We start from the raw sequence: 15,990 nt of genomic DNA, 5'->3' as shown, positions 1-15,990 counted from the left end.
AAAATATTAACAGTAATGAGATATATATGGGTGGTGACATAATTGGTAATTTCTCCTTCCTTCTTTGTTCTCTTCTATTATCTGAATTGCTTACAGGGGGCTTGAATTTTTTAAAAAGCCACAAATATATAAAATAATGCTGCTTCCATTAGGATTTTTTTTTTCATGGTGACAGATGGTAACCACACCACGGCGGTGAGCATGGCAGAATGTATCCAATTGTGGAATCGCTCCGACGTGCACCTGAAACTGACATAACATCGTATGTCAACTGTACTTCAGGAATAATAAAGACAGAATAGAATAAAAGAAAAGGAAAAATAAAACAAAAAAGAATTTTTTTTTTTCAAAGTAGGAGAGCTGAGAAAAATAACCCAGCTCTCAGAACACAGCGGATGAAAATGTAAATACCCTCATCATCATCACCACTTCCATCATCACCTGTCTTGCGGAACCGTGGTGGGGACCAAATGAGACACGGCACTGGGTCACCTACAATAGTGCCAGGGGCATGGCCCACACTCGGTAAGTACTTAAACACTTTTTTTTTAAAAGACCACCAGATACCTCCAGTGTTTCTGTTGCCAGTGTTTCTGGAAAGGACAAAGAGAGGCCCTGACGTCCCACTGGCTGGTTCATTAGAAAGGGAGGGTTTTATCTGGTTGCCTAATCACCCATGGAGTAATTTAGGGGATTAACACAATCAGCGATGAAGTGGGGTTACCTAACAAACGCCATAGCTGTAAGCTGGCCTCAATTTACTCAGTGAATATACCACCCCAAGTCCTCTCCTGTAAATGCTGGCAGCTACGAATACATCCCGACGTATTTACACACGCAGAGAGAGTGAATGAAGGGATGCATTTTTTGAAAAGGGTTCACATAAATCAATCACATTATAAATTTTCTTTCTAGAGCTTGTCATTTAAAGGACCCCTCTGGTGAATCCTTTTGTGAAGCAAGTAATCAGCTCTTACTTAAACTCCTTAGAAAAACCAGATTTTCCTCTTAGGTTTGCTTGAGGGGAAAGGGACCCAGAGTTACAGTTGGGTGGCTAATCGCCGTCCCCCCCCCTCCTCCCCGCCCCCACTTCCAGTGCCCAGGATCTGCCCCATGGACGGGCCCCAGTTAACCACCAGGTCTTGTGGCTCGGCTTCCTGCATAAAGGGCACACACCAGATGACATGCTGACTTCACACGGAACGTCTCACTTACGTCCTGTGTGCCTGACTCATTTGGGGAAATTTTTTATTATTAGGGATTTGCTACAGCTGCAGTAAATCTCCTTAGAAATTTCAGTGTTGTCAGGTTCATTTGGAAGAGCTCACAGAGGATTAGGAAGTTGGTGGCCTCGGCATAAATATGGTTCCGCATCTAGCATCTGATAGCCAGCGTTTGTTTGGTAAAGGAATCTGGGCTCTAAACTCGGGGCTCACCCCAGCAACAGTCAGGTGGGATAACCCGCAAAGCCGTTCCTCTTCGAACACATTATTCATTTTCCGGAAGAAAACATAAACCAGCTAACGGACATATTAACTACTGTGTTTGCATTTCATTATTCGTAATCTCCCTCAAATGAAAAAATTCCTTCCAAAGCTTTCACGCTACCTTTTGTTATTTTATTCATTTATTTACTTTGCTAAGCCCAAGTAGCCACTTCCACTGCTACCTTTCTCTTTCTCTCCACAATGGTTCCCGAGTGCCTTTTTCCTTTTCTCCTCACAGATTCCGCCATCTGCCTGTTGAGCATTTGTTGAGAGAACGTTTTCTGTCCGTTCTTCCTCAACTTCAAAGTCTTAATTTCTCTCCCCAAACCCGCATGTGGGGCGTGGGAATCTTGACGGCGGAATTAATTTTCAGAGACCACGGGAGAGGTACGAAAAAGCAACAGTCTCATCCTTCCTCTCATCACTAAGGCCAACATGAAAAGGGGCTTTCTGCTTTCCATAACTCTATCCACACGTGACGCTTCCCAGCAGGCCACCAAAACGCTGGGTTAGCCAACCGAGCCCGTGCTAGAAGATCCACTACACATCAGAGCCCCTGTGCACACCCAAATCCTGAAGCCACAACCTTTGCCAATCAGTCAGTGCCTCCTTTTATGCCACTTGGATCACAAATGATTAAGACCTCACACTCTGCACATGGCAAGCTCCTTCCAGCCTCTGGGCCTTTGCACTTGCTCTTCTCTCTGCCTGTGATACTCTGCTACCTTTTTCTACGGCTGGTGCCGTCTCATCCTTCTAAGGGCAAATGTCACCTCCTCAGAGAAGCCTGCCCTGACCACCCTATTTCAGACAGCATACCCTTATTCTCCAGCTCACCACCGTCTTATTGCCTTTATAGCTATTCATCGGTACAGGTCTTGTCAATATACTTGTTTATTTGTTTAGAATCTGTGTCCTCACTAGATTGAAGGCACCATGAGGGCAAGGATCTCACCTTTGTGCTGCTGAACCTCTCGTGCTTGCACAGTGCCTGGAGGGCTCACAGTTTTTTGTGGAGTGAGTAAACGGATGAGGGACCTAAGGTTGGTGAATTCTGAAGAATTCACTCTGTGATGACATTTCCTGAGGGGTTGGCTACACTGGGTCCATTTTGTGGACTTTGCCTTTGTGTTCTAACACATTCCCTGAGCTATTCTGGTTTTATCTGGAAACCGAAATGTTGCCTCATGACTCGAAAACACGAAATATAACATTTTGAGTGGAAGAAACATCTCAAATCATGCTGACAGCATTTTCACTATTAGCGGCAAACAAATCAACTATAATTAAAATGCTGTCAAAGTGATTTGAGATTTTTCTCACACTTTCAAAGTTCCATATTTCATGAGTAGATTATGGAGGCCAGAGAATTTACCACCTCCTGGAGTGCCTTTCTTCTGGGAAGCTCAAAGACATCTACAAACACTGTCTTATTAATCCTTACATTAAAACCTGCAGGGAAAATAGGAGGAAAAAACAATGCTGTCATGTACAACTTCTCGGTGAAGAAGCTGCCTAAGACACAAAGAGACCATGCGCAGGTCTGCAGGATGCTGAAGTCTCTGGTCCATTCAAGGCCAAAGGCAGGTCACCTGGTCTCCAGCTCAATAGTGAAATCCAGCCTCAATGGAAAAAGTAGCTCACTGTCAGGGCACATTTTTTTAAGTAGCAATTGTCATTTCCTGGAATTTCTCCCTTTCATTGGGGCTACCCATTTCATACGAAGCTGGAACATCAATGCGAATATCAACGGGAAGAAGTTCCGATCATTTATTGAGCATTTATTATGGGCTGGACCCCTGTTTAGATAGTCCTTGGTTTAATCCTCAGTGAATACACACCACACCCTGTTATAGCTACCACCCATTTACAGATGCAGAAACTGAGGCTCAGAGAGGCCAAGTGACCTGCCCAAGTCTGAGGCAGGCTTTACCCCCGGGTGGTCTCACCATTGGGCAAACTGGCCTCGCCTCCATTCTTTTGTCTCACTATTGGATAAAGATCTGAGCGCAGTAAGAATAACAGATTGCCACAGTACAATACCATTAGAAGGTACTGGGTATAAAGAAACCGCCTGGTTTCAGTTAGAAACTTAACAGAATCTTGCTCTTTTTATTTAGCTGTTTTGTTTAAACAAAGCCCACAGGACTTGCCAAAATTAATAGACAAATCTTACCAATAGAAGCAGTGAGCAGATTTGGAATTCATGGTTTCAAGATCCACCCAGCTCTGCTTTTAAGTGTTCAGATGGGATAACATATTAATTTTTGCAAGTGAAGTATTTTTATAAGCGCATATATACCCATATGTGAACATATGGTCCATCGAGTGAGAAAACAGTACCCTGTGTATTTATAAGCTCTTAAAGTATCATCTAGAGCATGTATTCTTAAGCCCGTGGATTTCCAGTAGGGTCCGCAGATGAGTTTCAGTAGGTGAGGGAACCCTACAAGTCAAACGCAGAAATTTTGTGTTTGTGTATGTGCACATTTTCTTAGGTCTGTGACAAAAATAATCTTAAATCACTGTTATACAGAAACATATCTGTCTATAAATAAGTGTGTGTGTTCCGAGAAGTGTAGTACATGGGCTTTGTGGGTACACCCATCCAGTTTCCAGCACTCATTAGTGGCCTGACTGCAGGCAAGGCATTTCACCTCTCTGAATCTCAGTCTCTTCATCTATAAAATGGAAAAAATAATAGTCCCCGCCTTATGGGATTGTGGGAAGGACTGCCAAAGTACATACAAGCCCAGAAGAGTCCCGGGTGCCTTAGAAAGTCACCGGGAGACACCGGCTATTTTTACTCCTCCTCCTGTTTTTATAAAGCGGGGTGGCGGACGTGGGGGAGAGAAAGGTTACATACACGTAACGTCGTGGAAACTGAACACGTGGAGATGGAATGAAAAGTCATAATGGTAGAGACAGTCTCGGTGCCCCCCCCCCAACCTCAGTGCTAGCAGTGGGGGTTTCTAAAAATCCTCCTTCCGTACAAATCCATCAATAGTGCTTCAGTCACTTGAGTTTTTGCGATTTCCTTTCCATCTCATGTTTCTGAGCCCAGGCTAAAATCAAACAACCTGTGCCTTTCCCCTCTCCCCCCCACCCCCCCGCCCCGCTCCCCACCTACAGGTGGGTCTTGAACAACCACCCAGCCTCCCTCTGTTTGGTGAGTTAATGCATGTCAACAGCTCAGCACAGTGCCTGGCACAGAGCAAGTACTCAGTAAAGAAATGTTCGTCATTATTGCCGCTATTATTACTGTTGTTATTGTTATCATTTGTGAGATAACTACGGGACTCGAACGGTGCCAAGACGCTACATCTGTTTGCGTATTTGTGTCGGTGCTGCTGCCTTGTTAACAGGCGACTATTGGCAGTTGCATTTTCTTCCTTCATTTCTTCCCACCACAAATCTCTGATACGTGGAGGTTATCCGCAGTCCCCGCACAGCCAGGGTCATCGTGCCTCTTTAGAAAGGAGGAAATCTGACCACCCAGCAAAGGAAGTATGTGAAGAAAATAACCCAAAACAAACCGAAGGAATGATTCCAGAAAACCTTGAAGGCAAGAAAATGGAAACTACAAATAACATCTATTTATAATTGCTGGTTGTTTTCCGCAGAAGCCCTGGGATGATGGAGAGGGGCCTGCCGATCTCATTGTTCCTGACGGAGCAGGCTGCCAAGAACGCCTCGCGACGTGAGGAAGGAGGCCACTCCAGACAGGGCGTCTGATTAGTCTCACTGAGGATGAACTTTCGGAGAATTAAGGGCACGCAACAAAGCCTCCGGCACTTTTCCCCTGACCCCCTGGCTGAACACCGCTTCCCCCACTGACCTGGCTCCCCAGCAAGACGCATTCCTGAGGCTGTATGGACACAGATCTGTTCCACTCCCGGACCAGTGAGCACTCTGGAGGCTGGCTTGGGTGGAACGTGTTTGCTTATGTAAGGACTGATTTTCTAGGCAAGCAGTGCCAATGTGAAGTTTAAGGCTGCTGGGCAGGCTCTTTTCGGCACGACGGTTGGGTCTTTTTTCTGTTTGCTGTACACGTCTATAAAATCCTCACCCTGCAGTTAGCTTAAAGGGCCCCTTGTTAGCATTTGGTAACGATACTAGAGTGGGAAGGAGGTAAGAGGAGCCCATAATTTATGTCTGTTTACCAGTAGGCTGGCGCTTGGATGGGAAGGTGAACCCCAGCAAGGCCAGAGACTGCCTACACTGTCCTACACTGGCCTGGGTCAATCAAGATTGCGTGCCTCAGTTTGCCTCATCTCATAAATAGGAATCATGCCTCTGTGACTGGTATCCACTAAGGGGAAACTGGAGCACACCATCCCAGGGCTTGGCATGCTGGCGGCATCCTTGCATTTGGCCGGGCAGACAGTTCCCTCTGGAATAGGCGCTCACTAACCCTGGCTCCCAGAGGGTCTAATTGTGAGAGCAAATCATAACCTTCCCATCTGTCCGAAAAATGGGAGCCTGCTGGGAATGAGGCACACTGGGCACCGGGGAATCAAACACTGCGTCAGAAAAATGTTTTTCTAAAGGTTTGGGCTCCCGACCGTTTTTTCTATCCCCCCTTTGCTGGCATCCAGCCTCCATAACAAAACTTAGAAAATACAAAGCTTGCCTGAAAAATGTACCACGCAGAAATGCAAGCAGGGGACAATTTGGGAGTACGTGGCTGGTGTGACGGGCCCCGTCCTTGGATTTCACTCACTGCAAGCTTCAGGTTACCGAGTTCAGAGCCTCTCCGGGCTCCAGCGGCAGACTTGTCGCCATTGTGCAAAAAAAGCACCTTGGTGTGGAAAGGACGGGCCTGCGCGAATGTCCAAGCAGGAAGGGCTGCTGCCACGCCAGGGTGGAGATGCTGAATATAGTACTCGGTGGCCAGTCGGCTGGAACGGCTTCCACCTCGCACGCCGCCGCTGGCTAACTGTGCTCTCCTCGACGGCTGTGTTGTGCAGGCACTGTGGCCGCAACAGGCGCAAAAGCAGCCCCCTCTACCCGGTGCACGTGGAAGCACGCGCCGCTCCCCGTCACAGACACGGCCCTCTATTCTGAAAGAACTGGCCGGCATCTGTCGGGGGTGGAAGGAGGGCACGTTCGGGAATACCGGGTTCTCTTGGCCGGAGGTTCCACAAGACCAGGAGGAAACAGGTCTAGAAAGGACGCCACCTTCTAGGAGAAAGGGAACCAGATTGCAGGAAGTCTCCCAGCAGGATGGGAGCAGGCTGAGTCAGACGGTGAAGGACCTTTATACATCCTACAGCTGTCACAGGCTGCTTGCTTTGGGCAGGAGCTGCTGGCTGCCTGGCTGCACGGCCCTCACGCCGTCGGTGGGGGGGTGGGGGGGGGAACGCTGGTGCCAGGGGTGAGCTGTGAGGGCCACACAAGGTAAGGGGCCTGGTGGGCAGGAGGGCAGCAGAGACCCCCAGAAGAGGAGTCAGTCCCCCCCCCAACACGGAACCCAGCCGCCTGGCCCGAGGCTTAGACCGAATCCCGAATCTGCCTGGACCTCAGTTTCCCAGTGGAGAAGACCAAAAATGAAAAAAAAACCCAAAAAAATCCCCAACTTTCTTACCCTCCTACCACTCTCAAAGGGATGACACATAGATAAATCACTTTGAACTTTCAGATGAAAGGTGCTCTATAAACTCCAGGTCTCATCAACCGTAATTGTTACGGTAATTATTTTAATGATAATAATGATGATAATGGGAGAAGGGGGGGGGGCGTGGGGACGAAACCTCCTACCTTGAGACAAAGAAAAACTCTTCCATTAAAACCTGCGTCACGATTCCTTCTGCTTCAAGCTCTCAAACCGTCTCCTTCAAACTGCCAATTCCTGGGCTGAAATATTATTTACTCCTTTCCTTCCCAATAAAACAATTATTTGTTCCACTGTTCTCCCGCTCGCTCACTCTCCGGTGTGTCTGGCTTCGCCCTGACAGCTCAGCCATGGACTGTTTACATGTCTCGCTCACCTCCAAGACTCTGGTTCAGCTCCATTGACACTGAAGGCAGGAGAATTCTCTCTGTGTGAGGAATCAATTACTTCCGCTGACACCCTATTACTAGCCCTCACGTCTTCAGATTCCAGCTGCAGAGTGAGGCGGTGGGGGGATGGCAGAGAATTTGAAGAGGATGGCGAGGGGGGCTGGAGGGGACCGGGAGGTGGATGACAGGGGGGCAGAGGAGACCATCGACCGAAAGGCAGGCCTCCACCCTGTATTTAAAGTCACAGATCTCTCTCTCCTTGACTGCCCTGCTGGCATCCAGAGGGGACTGCGTGGCAGAAAGAGGCAAAGAAAAGGAATAAAAAACAGAAGAGGACAGGAAAAGACTCGTCAAGGATGTCTAAGGAAATCAGAGAGGCCCCAAATACCTAAGGACGGGAACAGCAGGTGACAGCTCTAGGTAAATAAAGGCAGCTTTGGGGGTGGCTTTCCAATCCCAGCTCTACCCTTACTGTCTGTGAGATCGCTCAGGGCCTCGGTGTTTCCACCTGTTAAATGGGAACAACAGTAGTCCCCGGTCCATTATATACACAGACCGCCAGGATGCTTGGCTACAAAGTTAGGGGGGATAAAAAGCATATACAATCGTGTGGATTTTATCGCATGAAGTCCTTTGCCAGCTTTCCAAACCTAAGCCCGGTTCACATGTTTTTCTGTCTTCTTTTTTAAAATTTTATTCTGACCCAGCTAACATTTTTCAGGGATTTTCCCTCTAGGAAAAAAATTCTGATTATGTAAATTAAATACAACCATCTACTCTGCAATCACTGAGATGAGTTGTGAGGCCCTAGGTTTTATAATGAAGGTCGATTATGGAAGCTCTTTTCTAGAGGGAAAGACAAGGGCAGCTAATATGTATATATTTTTTTTCGGGGATGATTTATCCAGGCAGAAGTACAAGAATGGAATTAAATTATCTATTGAGTTTCTCTTAATCCAAAGGCTTCAATCCCCCTGTCACCGAAAAGGACAAAGAGAACACATTATTTTCTATAGGACTTATAACTATAGACAAATACACAAATCCCTTTTTAGAAAAATCTGATTTCTTCACTCGGTCTATTTCCTTCTCCTCTCTATCCCCTCCACACCCTGAGCTCCCACTGAATTTCTGAAGACAGACTCTCACCCGGTGTAATTAGCCGGGAGAATTACACGCAGTTACATGGGGTAAGATGCCTGCCCTCTGGGACCTCTGGCTTCAGAGAAGGTGCCAGGGTTGAGAGGCAGAACAAGTGGGATTGTGTATGAGAAAACCTCAAGTGATTTTCTCAATCAGGAGATAAAAACGCATTGTTAGGAAGGACATCCACAGCGAAGCTTGCATTTGGAGAGTTGTGATTGCAACATCGCATATTTAAAAACAAACTGCCAAAAATAACCCTTGTCCCAACTGCTCTTTAACCTTGGTAGGAGGAGGAGAACAGTCTGTGATTTTTTTTTCTTCCCACTTCTCTAGCAAGTTAAGTTGCTGGGTGGAGTCCTTGGTCAAGGTTGGTGAGCTGGGGTCTGCTGCCAGCTGAGCTCCAGTCAGCAGGACCGTCCCGTTATTGCACCACGTACCTGCAGGGGGATCTGTTTCTGTCATTAGGCAGGGTTGTTGCAATACAGAAGAATATTGCTGCTCGTTGGTTCCTTGGGGGAATCAGAATATTTCTGTGGTTGGGCAGGCAGTAAATCTATAATAATGTCATGAGTAATCAACCTGAGGCTCTCTCCTGAGTGCAAGACACTCTCCTGAACCAGAGAATTTATACTCTGCTTCGATTTCCAGAGACTCAGGTGGACACCAGCCGAAACCACACCTCCAGTTGGGCAATGTGGCCTCCTGCCCTCTATTCTTAGGAAAGAGACACGTGTTCAGAGAGGGTACTGTGTAGGAGTAAACTGGCAAGTGGAGTTTAATCCAGTGTTTTCTGGACTTTTCCAGGCCAAACCCCACATTCAGGCATTAACTCGGGGGGGGGGGGCGTGGATCCCTGGATATAGAGTACAAAATTGTAAAGATGGCCAGGGAGGGGGAGAGCAGCAGAGAGTCCTTAAGATCTTAGTTTTTCCTACTTCCCGACCCAGCCCCTTCTCTGAGATGGTACACGCCTGGCCAGGAAATAAAATTCAATAGCATTGCTTAGGCGCCTCTTCACTGAGAAGTTCTGTTGATCAGCAAGTCACAAGGATGGCCCTTCAATTACTGTTGTTCCCAAAGGCATCAAATTCTTTCCCCTTCTTATCTTTGGCATGATTCTCTCCACCTGGAGAGCCAGGGCGCACACACTCCCCCTCTGTCTGCCTAACTTCTTTGGGATTGGTGCAGCCATCGCTTCTGCCAGGGAGCCTTCCCTGATCTCCCCAGCCTAGGCTGGGTCTCAGGGCTGTGGGCTCACATTACTCGCCTATGCTGTATCCCCAGTCAGCAGGCACAGTGCTGCGGGTGTGGGCAACAGAGCATAAGAGCGAACAGCCCAGGTTGCAAAGTAGGGCATTCTGGCTTCAAATCCCTTCTCTGCCTTTTTCCGTGAATGGGATGCTTAACTGCTTTAAGCCCAAGTTCCTTCTTCTGTAAAATGGGAAGAGTAACAGTGACTTCGCATTTTTTGGAAGCAAGGATCAAATGAGATGATATATGTGAAGCACTTAGCAAAGTGCCAGGCTCAGGGGTGATGCTTCAGATGTAGTAGCTTTATCATGAATAACCACATTTTTTTTCACTTGCTCCCAGACTCGAAGTGCCACGAAGGCAAAGAATACGATTTGCCATCGCTGCATTCCCAATGCTATCATCTCTCGTGGCACATCATGGGTGTTTAATAACTATGAGTGAATGCATCATCTGTTGCCATTTGGGTGGTGAAAGGCCGAGTCACAGAGAGCCTAGCGACTTCAGTAAGCCCGTGTCTCATCTTCCCGTTGTTACTATGTCACATCACAAGCTGGGCGAATGGGGAAGACAGCTCTGTCTGCCTTTCAACGCAGGTTCATGCCATGCTGACCTATGTCCTGGCATCGCAGATGTAAAAATACCAGGGAAACAATCATTTGCACGTGCCTGCTTGGTATTCCAAGACCAGGTGTCTAGAAATGAAGTATGTGGTCCATGCCCTTAGAGGATTTACACGCTCAGAATACAACATATTGACTGCATAGGAACCAAAGGCAAGCCAGCAAATCAAGGCAATACACAATGCTCTGGGAGCTCGGCATTGGGACCCATAAAAGAACTAGGAATCAAGGAAATGGAGGGGAAGAGGAGGGGAGTGCACAGCTGGACACTAGGGAGGGGAGAGGGAGGAGGGTCCAAGCACTGGGTGCTCACAGATCTCATACAGATGTAAGGTTGTCTTTGGCTGTTGACTGGAATCAAGGATGCTCACTGACTGAGTGCAGAAAATCATTGCTGGCTGGGTGGGGAGGGGCTAGATTATTGAGGTCTGGTCTGTTCCCTCTGTTTACTATCGTCAATTTATCAGCCTGGGAAACCGCTACCTTTCAAAGATATCACCCGCTACTTTAGTAGAAACAGACACATCTTCTAAGATTTAGAGGGCTCCTCTGGCCGTAAATAAATACAAGAGCACCTTGCTTATCCAGGACACTTAGCTAGAGGCCAAATGTCCCTAAACCTCAAATATGCAGAACATGGGTGGCCTTCAGGGGATGGTTTCAGCCTTGAGCATCTCTATCGATGCCAGGGACCCCGAGCACTGCTGTTCTTATACTTTGTCCCTGGGGGTGTGCCTCAGTCCCGGCTGTGCCATGAGCTTGGCCAACAGAAGCACACCAGACATGCTGGCCCTGGTTACACTGGCTTGGGGCAGAGCTGAGACCCCAGAACCAAAACTTCCCAATAGACAGCAAGACCTTCTGAAGCAAAATCTGTACAACACAATAAAAGAGTAAAACAAGTCAAAAGAAGAAGGGTCCAGGAGGCAGGGGTACACATAACAGGAAGTGACAGCAACAGTACTGATAGAAAAAAGCCACACATGTCCCCATGACAAAGTACAAAGATGCCCACACGGTGGCTAATTCATCGTGTATCCAGATGCAGGAACCTTGCAATGCAGTTATCATCACACTTTTGCAGACGAGGAAACTGAGCCCTGGGAAGTTGAAATGGTCAACCAACACTCAAATCTCAACCTGTCTGATCGAAATAGGACAGTACCTGACCTCTGTCACATAAAGTGAGGTTTAAAATTAGAAGCCTGAATCATCAAGAAAAAGTTGACTCCCCTTAGTATTGGTTTTGTTTAAGAACACAGGGAAGTGTGGCACATGATTTAGAATGTTCTCTATCAGAAATTCTTTCAAAAAAGGACATTAGAGCTTTAAAGGAGTATGCTTGAGTATCTAAAAATTCCACTCGGATTCAGCGCTACTCTTCAGTGCCGCGAGGTAAATAAGATTATGCTGTGCTGAACACACATAAAATCGTTAGCGTAAACTTCTTGTGGGTTTTTTAGCAAAAAATGTTTTTTAACAAGACTTTTTTTTAACAAGCAATGTTCTTTCAGGTTTTTCTGGTGGTTTGTGCACTTTGTGGAGCACGTTTTTGTTTTTACTTAAAAAAAATTTTTTTTTAACGTTTATTCGTATTTTGAGAGACAGAGCGTGAGTGGGGGAGGGGCAGAGAGGTAGAGGGAGACAGAATCCGAAGCAGGCTCCAGCCTCTGAGCTGTCAGCACAGAGCCCGACTCGGGGCTCGAACTCACAGACCGTGAGATCACGACCTGAGCTGAAGGTGGACGCTTAACCGACAGCTGACCAGGCGCCCCACGAAGCACGTTTTTCAAGACACCCATCTGGAAATGACCCACTCTTAACGGGACCCAGACTCTTGGTTTTGGTTTCCTTTGAGCCCCTGGGATGGCGTTGGGTGCCACGCCCACATGAGGACTCATGAATAAGCTGTGTCTCACACCCAGGTGGGTGCTTTTAAAAGACGTATATATTTTAGATTTCAGAAATAGAGAAAGATTCAACTCTGTGTACATCTGTTCCTAAAGCCCTAATGTTCAGCCTCTTGTCTGATGACTCAGGTGAAAGGCAGCGGTATTCTCTTCCTCACCACAGGGAATGGGTGGCTTCTGCCTGTTTGCTCAGATGGCCCTGAGTCCTGCCCTTTGGTAACTCGGCCACATCAACGTGGCAGGGCCACCGGGGCCTCTGGTCTCTGCCCACAGCCGGTGGTGAATAGGCCCCAGAGCAGCCTGTGGGCGCTGGGGGTTTGGATGCCTGCTAACAGCCCGTGGGAGGAGTTGGGGACCTCACCACAGATGGCGGTGGCCTTGGATTGCACTGACTCAGGCAAAGTTGAGGCTTGTGAGTGAAAGTTTCCAAGCAGACAGTAGGCTTAAGTGGAACCAAATTAATAAGTGACCGTTGGGGGGAAAAGGTCTGTCTGGAGTTTATTCATCAACGGCCTTGACCTTTGGGTTGTCGATTTTAAGGGACAGGGAGCCAAGGGTCCAGGGGCCACTGGCTGGGGCCTGTTCCTGGCTCACAGGGCAACCGCTGCAGTTGACCTCATACACAGGAGGGAGAGGGGAAAACACGAGGGGGAGGTGCTGGCCGCCGCCCTTTCTCCACGGTGGGGCTGGCTTTCTTCTGCCGCTCTTACTCACTTCCCTGTTTTGCAGGGGTGCTGCCGCTAAGCCCTCTCACCAGGAGGACGGCTTTGGCAGTTTTCTCTTGGTAAGCATCCACGCTATGGGCCTCGAGAGCCAAGTCCAATTCGAAGCATGCACCGGAAATGAAAAGAGAAAGGAGTCTAATTTCCTTCGGTACTAAGTGCTTTCCAAACCCAGGAGCTCCCTTGGAACGAAAAGGAGAGAGGGCAAGAGAGGAGGAACAAGACAGAACTTCGAGGACTTCAATTAGGCTAATTGTTCCTCTCACAAGCAAGTGACACGAGGCAGTGGGGGTGGGGGGGGAGGAGGAGCCCACTTATTCTGAATGCAAACGGCCGGGGAATGTTAAAAATACCTTGCAGAGTGAGAGACTTCAGAGAACCGGATGTGTCTTTCTAAATACAAAAATTGACAAGAGTGACAGGGAGACAGGGAGAGGAGGGGAAATGGGGGAGGGAGAGAGAATTAAGGATGAGGTTAAGTAGCAGAGGCTTGACCCCAACAGAGCCTTCTTGCCAATTTGGCGCTGGGGAAAAGAGACCCCAGAAAGATTTTTCTCTGACCTTCCGGACCTTTTTGGTTCAAGCCGGAAGCATCCACGGGGGAGTGGGGAGGAAAACAGGAAGCTACTTAGTAGGGATGATAAGCCAGATGATAACCTGTAACTTGCCTGCTTCCCCTGCTCCAAGTCAAGTGCGAGGCAACATCCTTGTCCCCTTTTTGCTGCCAGAGACTCCAGCGACCTGAGTTCTCCCCATCCCTAGGGCTGAGTCCTGTGTGGGGAAGGTGGACCCTGCAGCCCCAAACAGGGCAGGAGCGTGTTTTCCTGGCCTTTCACGCTTCCCAACACGTGTTAAGTCACGCTCACCAGCTCCCCAACTTTTTCCTTCCCAGAGCCATGCCTTCTCCCCCCTGCCACTATGAATATACATAAGACGACCTCTTAGCAATTTCCCTGGGAGATTTGCTGGCATAAGCATAACAGAATTTGGCCCTCAGTCGACAGAGGTGCTTAGTCAAATTTCCCTGAGCCCAGACCCAAGCTCTCTGTGCATCACGCTTCAGTCCGTGCCAGCCGTCTGCAGCCCAGCCAAAGGCACCAGGAGCAAAGACACCTGACAGAGGAGCTCTTCTAACGGACACCCTTGCTAACGTCCACTGCGGGGAATCAGCAGGCTTGAGATGCCGTAAAAGTATTATCAGGCTGCGCATTTAACTCAGACAAAGAGGAACTTATGAGTTACCCTAAGTCATCCACTGGGTCAAGAGTAGGTCTGGGATTAGAAAACCCATCTTATGACTCTTTGTCACATGAGGCCTCTTCCATCCCGGAAGCCCTCGGGTTTTCCGTGAAGACTACCTCTCGCTAGGAGAAAGCCATTATGTAGGTGTGAAGCAGTCCCAGGAGGATAACGATGCCATTGATTCACCGCCTCACAGCCTAGCCCTGGTTAAAGAGGGGCCTGTCTCCTGCACAAGGACACGCTGGCCTGGATGTAGGCCCTGCTCCCTTGCACCTTTCTCGCCCGCTGGCCCCGTTAACTTTTCAGTACTTGCAACACCTTGGTCACAAGGAATGTCCAGACTGCTCGTGAATCATAAGGGGACAGTGAACACCCATCAGAGCACTGGCGCATCACAGGTGCACGTTTGGAGCAGAACGTGATCGTCGGCACATTCTTTTCTGCACGGCAAACTCGCGCTGTTGTTTCAATGAGCAAGGACTTTCAGATAGAGCCCACTGGACGGTACAAAGCACATTCACGTTCTTGACATTACAATGCTACCTTTCCCTTCCCCTTCATTTAAGGGACCTCGGTGTCAAGGAGGCATTTCTAAAGCACTCACAGTTGTCCAAATGTCCACTTGGTATCTCCCAAGCTACACATTCCCAAGGCGGCAGGGCTGACGTTGTGAGACCAGCTGAGCTGTCTTGGGTGACTGACAACCTCTCTGGGCTTCAGTATACAAGTCCTGACAGCACCAGCTTCCCAGGGCCACTGTGAGGACTGGATGGATTGCTATTTGGAAAGCAATTAGAATGGAGTCTCTTAACTAAGTCCCTAACACTGGCTTCGAGACTCTAACCTGTGCAGCACAGACAACAAGAGTCAATGTGAATCTTCGACCTACCAGTGTAGCCTCCGATTTTTAACTCGCTTGCAGCTGCTTCCTCAAATAGCAGCCAGATCCTTCGGGGCTAGTCTCCGCTGGGGGGGGGGGGGGGTGGGGATCTGGCTACTAGTTTATCAAGGAAGCTGGTGAGGTTTCTACATGTGGTGGCAGCGGTGGAAATGGGGAGATCTCCAGGGGAAAAGTAAATCCCAAAGTCAAGAGCTGGCCTACTGTAGTCCAGCCTCTGCCCCCAGATGGATTTCTCCCTCACTGCTTCCTTTGAAGATGGGGTGCTACTCCCTACACTCTTCACTCGGGAAGGCTCTTTCTTCCATGCCATGGGATCCACGGGGCTTTTATTTCCCCTGAAGGAGAACCTCAGCTTGAGGTTTCCTCCCAACCCCCCACCGGGGTCACTGTTCAGCAGGTGCTGGGGTTGGGGGGGTCCTGCCATTAGGTGTCAGAGGTGGCGGGAGGGAGCCCCGGGAGGTGGTGGGAGTGTGGCTCACGGATGCCCAACGGCACAGCATGGTGCTTACTTGCAATCGTGCTTCTCAATTTCGAAGTGAGGGTTGAAGTTGAGGACGATCTTCTGGTTGGGTTCAGGGGCGTAAACAATCCACTCGCAGTTCTGGTGGGAGGGGTAATCCTGGGGGTAACCTGGGGAGGTGATATAGCCAGCATCTTTGGAATTCAAACGACCTCCACAGGCTGAGTCTGAAAGAGAAGGCAAAG

General features: G+C 48.5%; 1 protein-coding gene across 5 annotated transcripts in view; it reads right to left on the bottom strand.

The window, feature by feature from the left end:
- NRP2 (neuropilin 2) overlaps positions 1–15,990 on the bottom strand; it is a 115,974-nt gene that overhangs the window by 84,613 nt on the left and 15,371 nt on the right. For all 5 annotated transcript variants that reach the window (XM_027052759.2, XM_015074142.3, XM_053215673.1 and 2 more), the window contains exon 2: positions 15,795–15,972. In XM_027052759.2, coding sequence (XP_026908560.1) covers positions 15,795–15,972 — 178 coding nt within the window. The remainder of the gene's footprint in view (positions 1–15,794; positions 15,973–15,990) is intronic.

The sequence above is a fragment of the Acinonyx jubatus genome, chromosome C1 (assembly GCF_027475565.1).
Source record: "Acinonyx jubatus isolate Ajub_Pintada_27869175 chromosome C1, VMU_Ajub_asm_v1.0, whole genome shotgun sequence".
Lineage (NCBI taxonomy): Eukaryota > Metazoa > Chordata > Mammalia > Carnivora > Felidae > Acinonyx > Acinonyx jubatus.
Note: the sequence above shows the minus strand (reverse complement) of the source record. Positions and strands in the feature narration are given on the sequence as shown.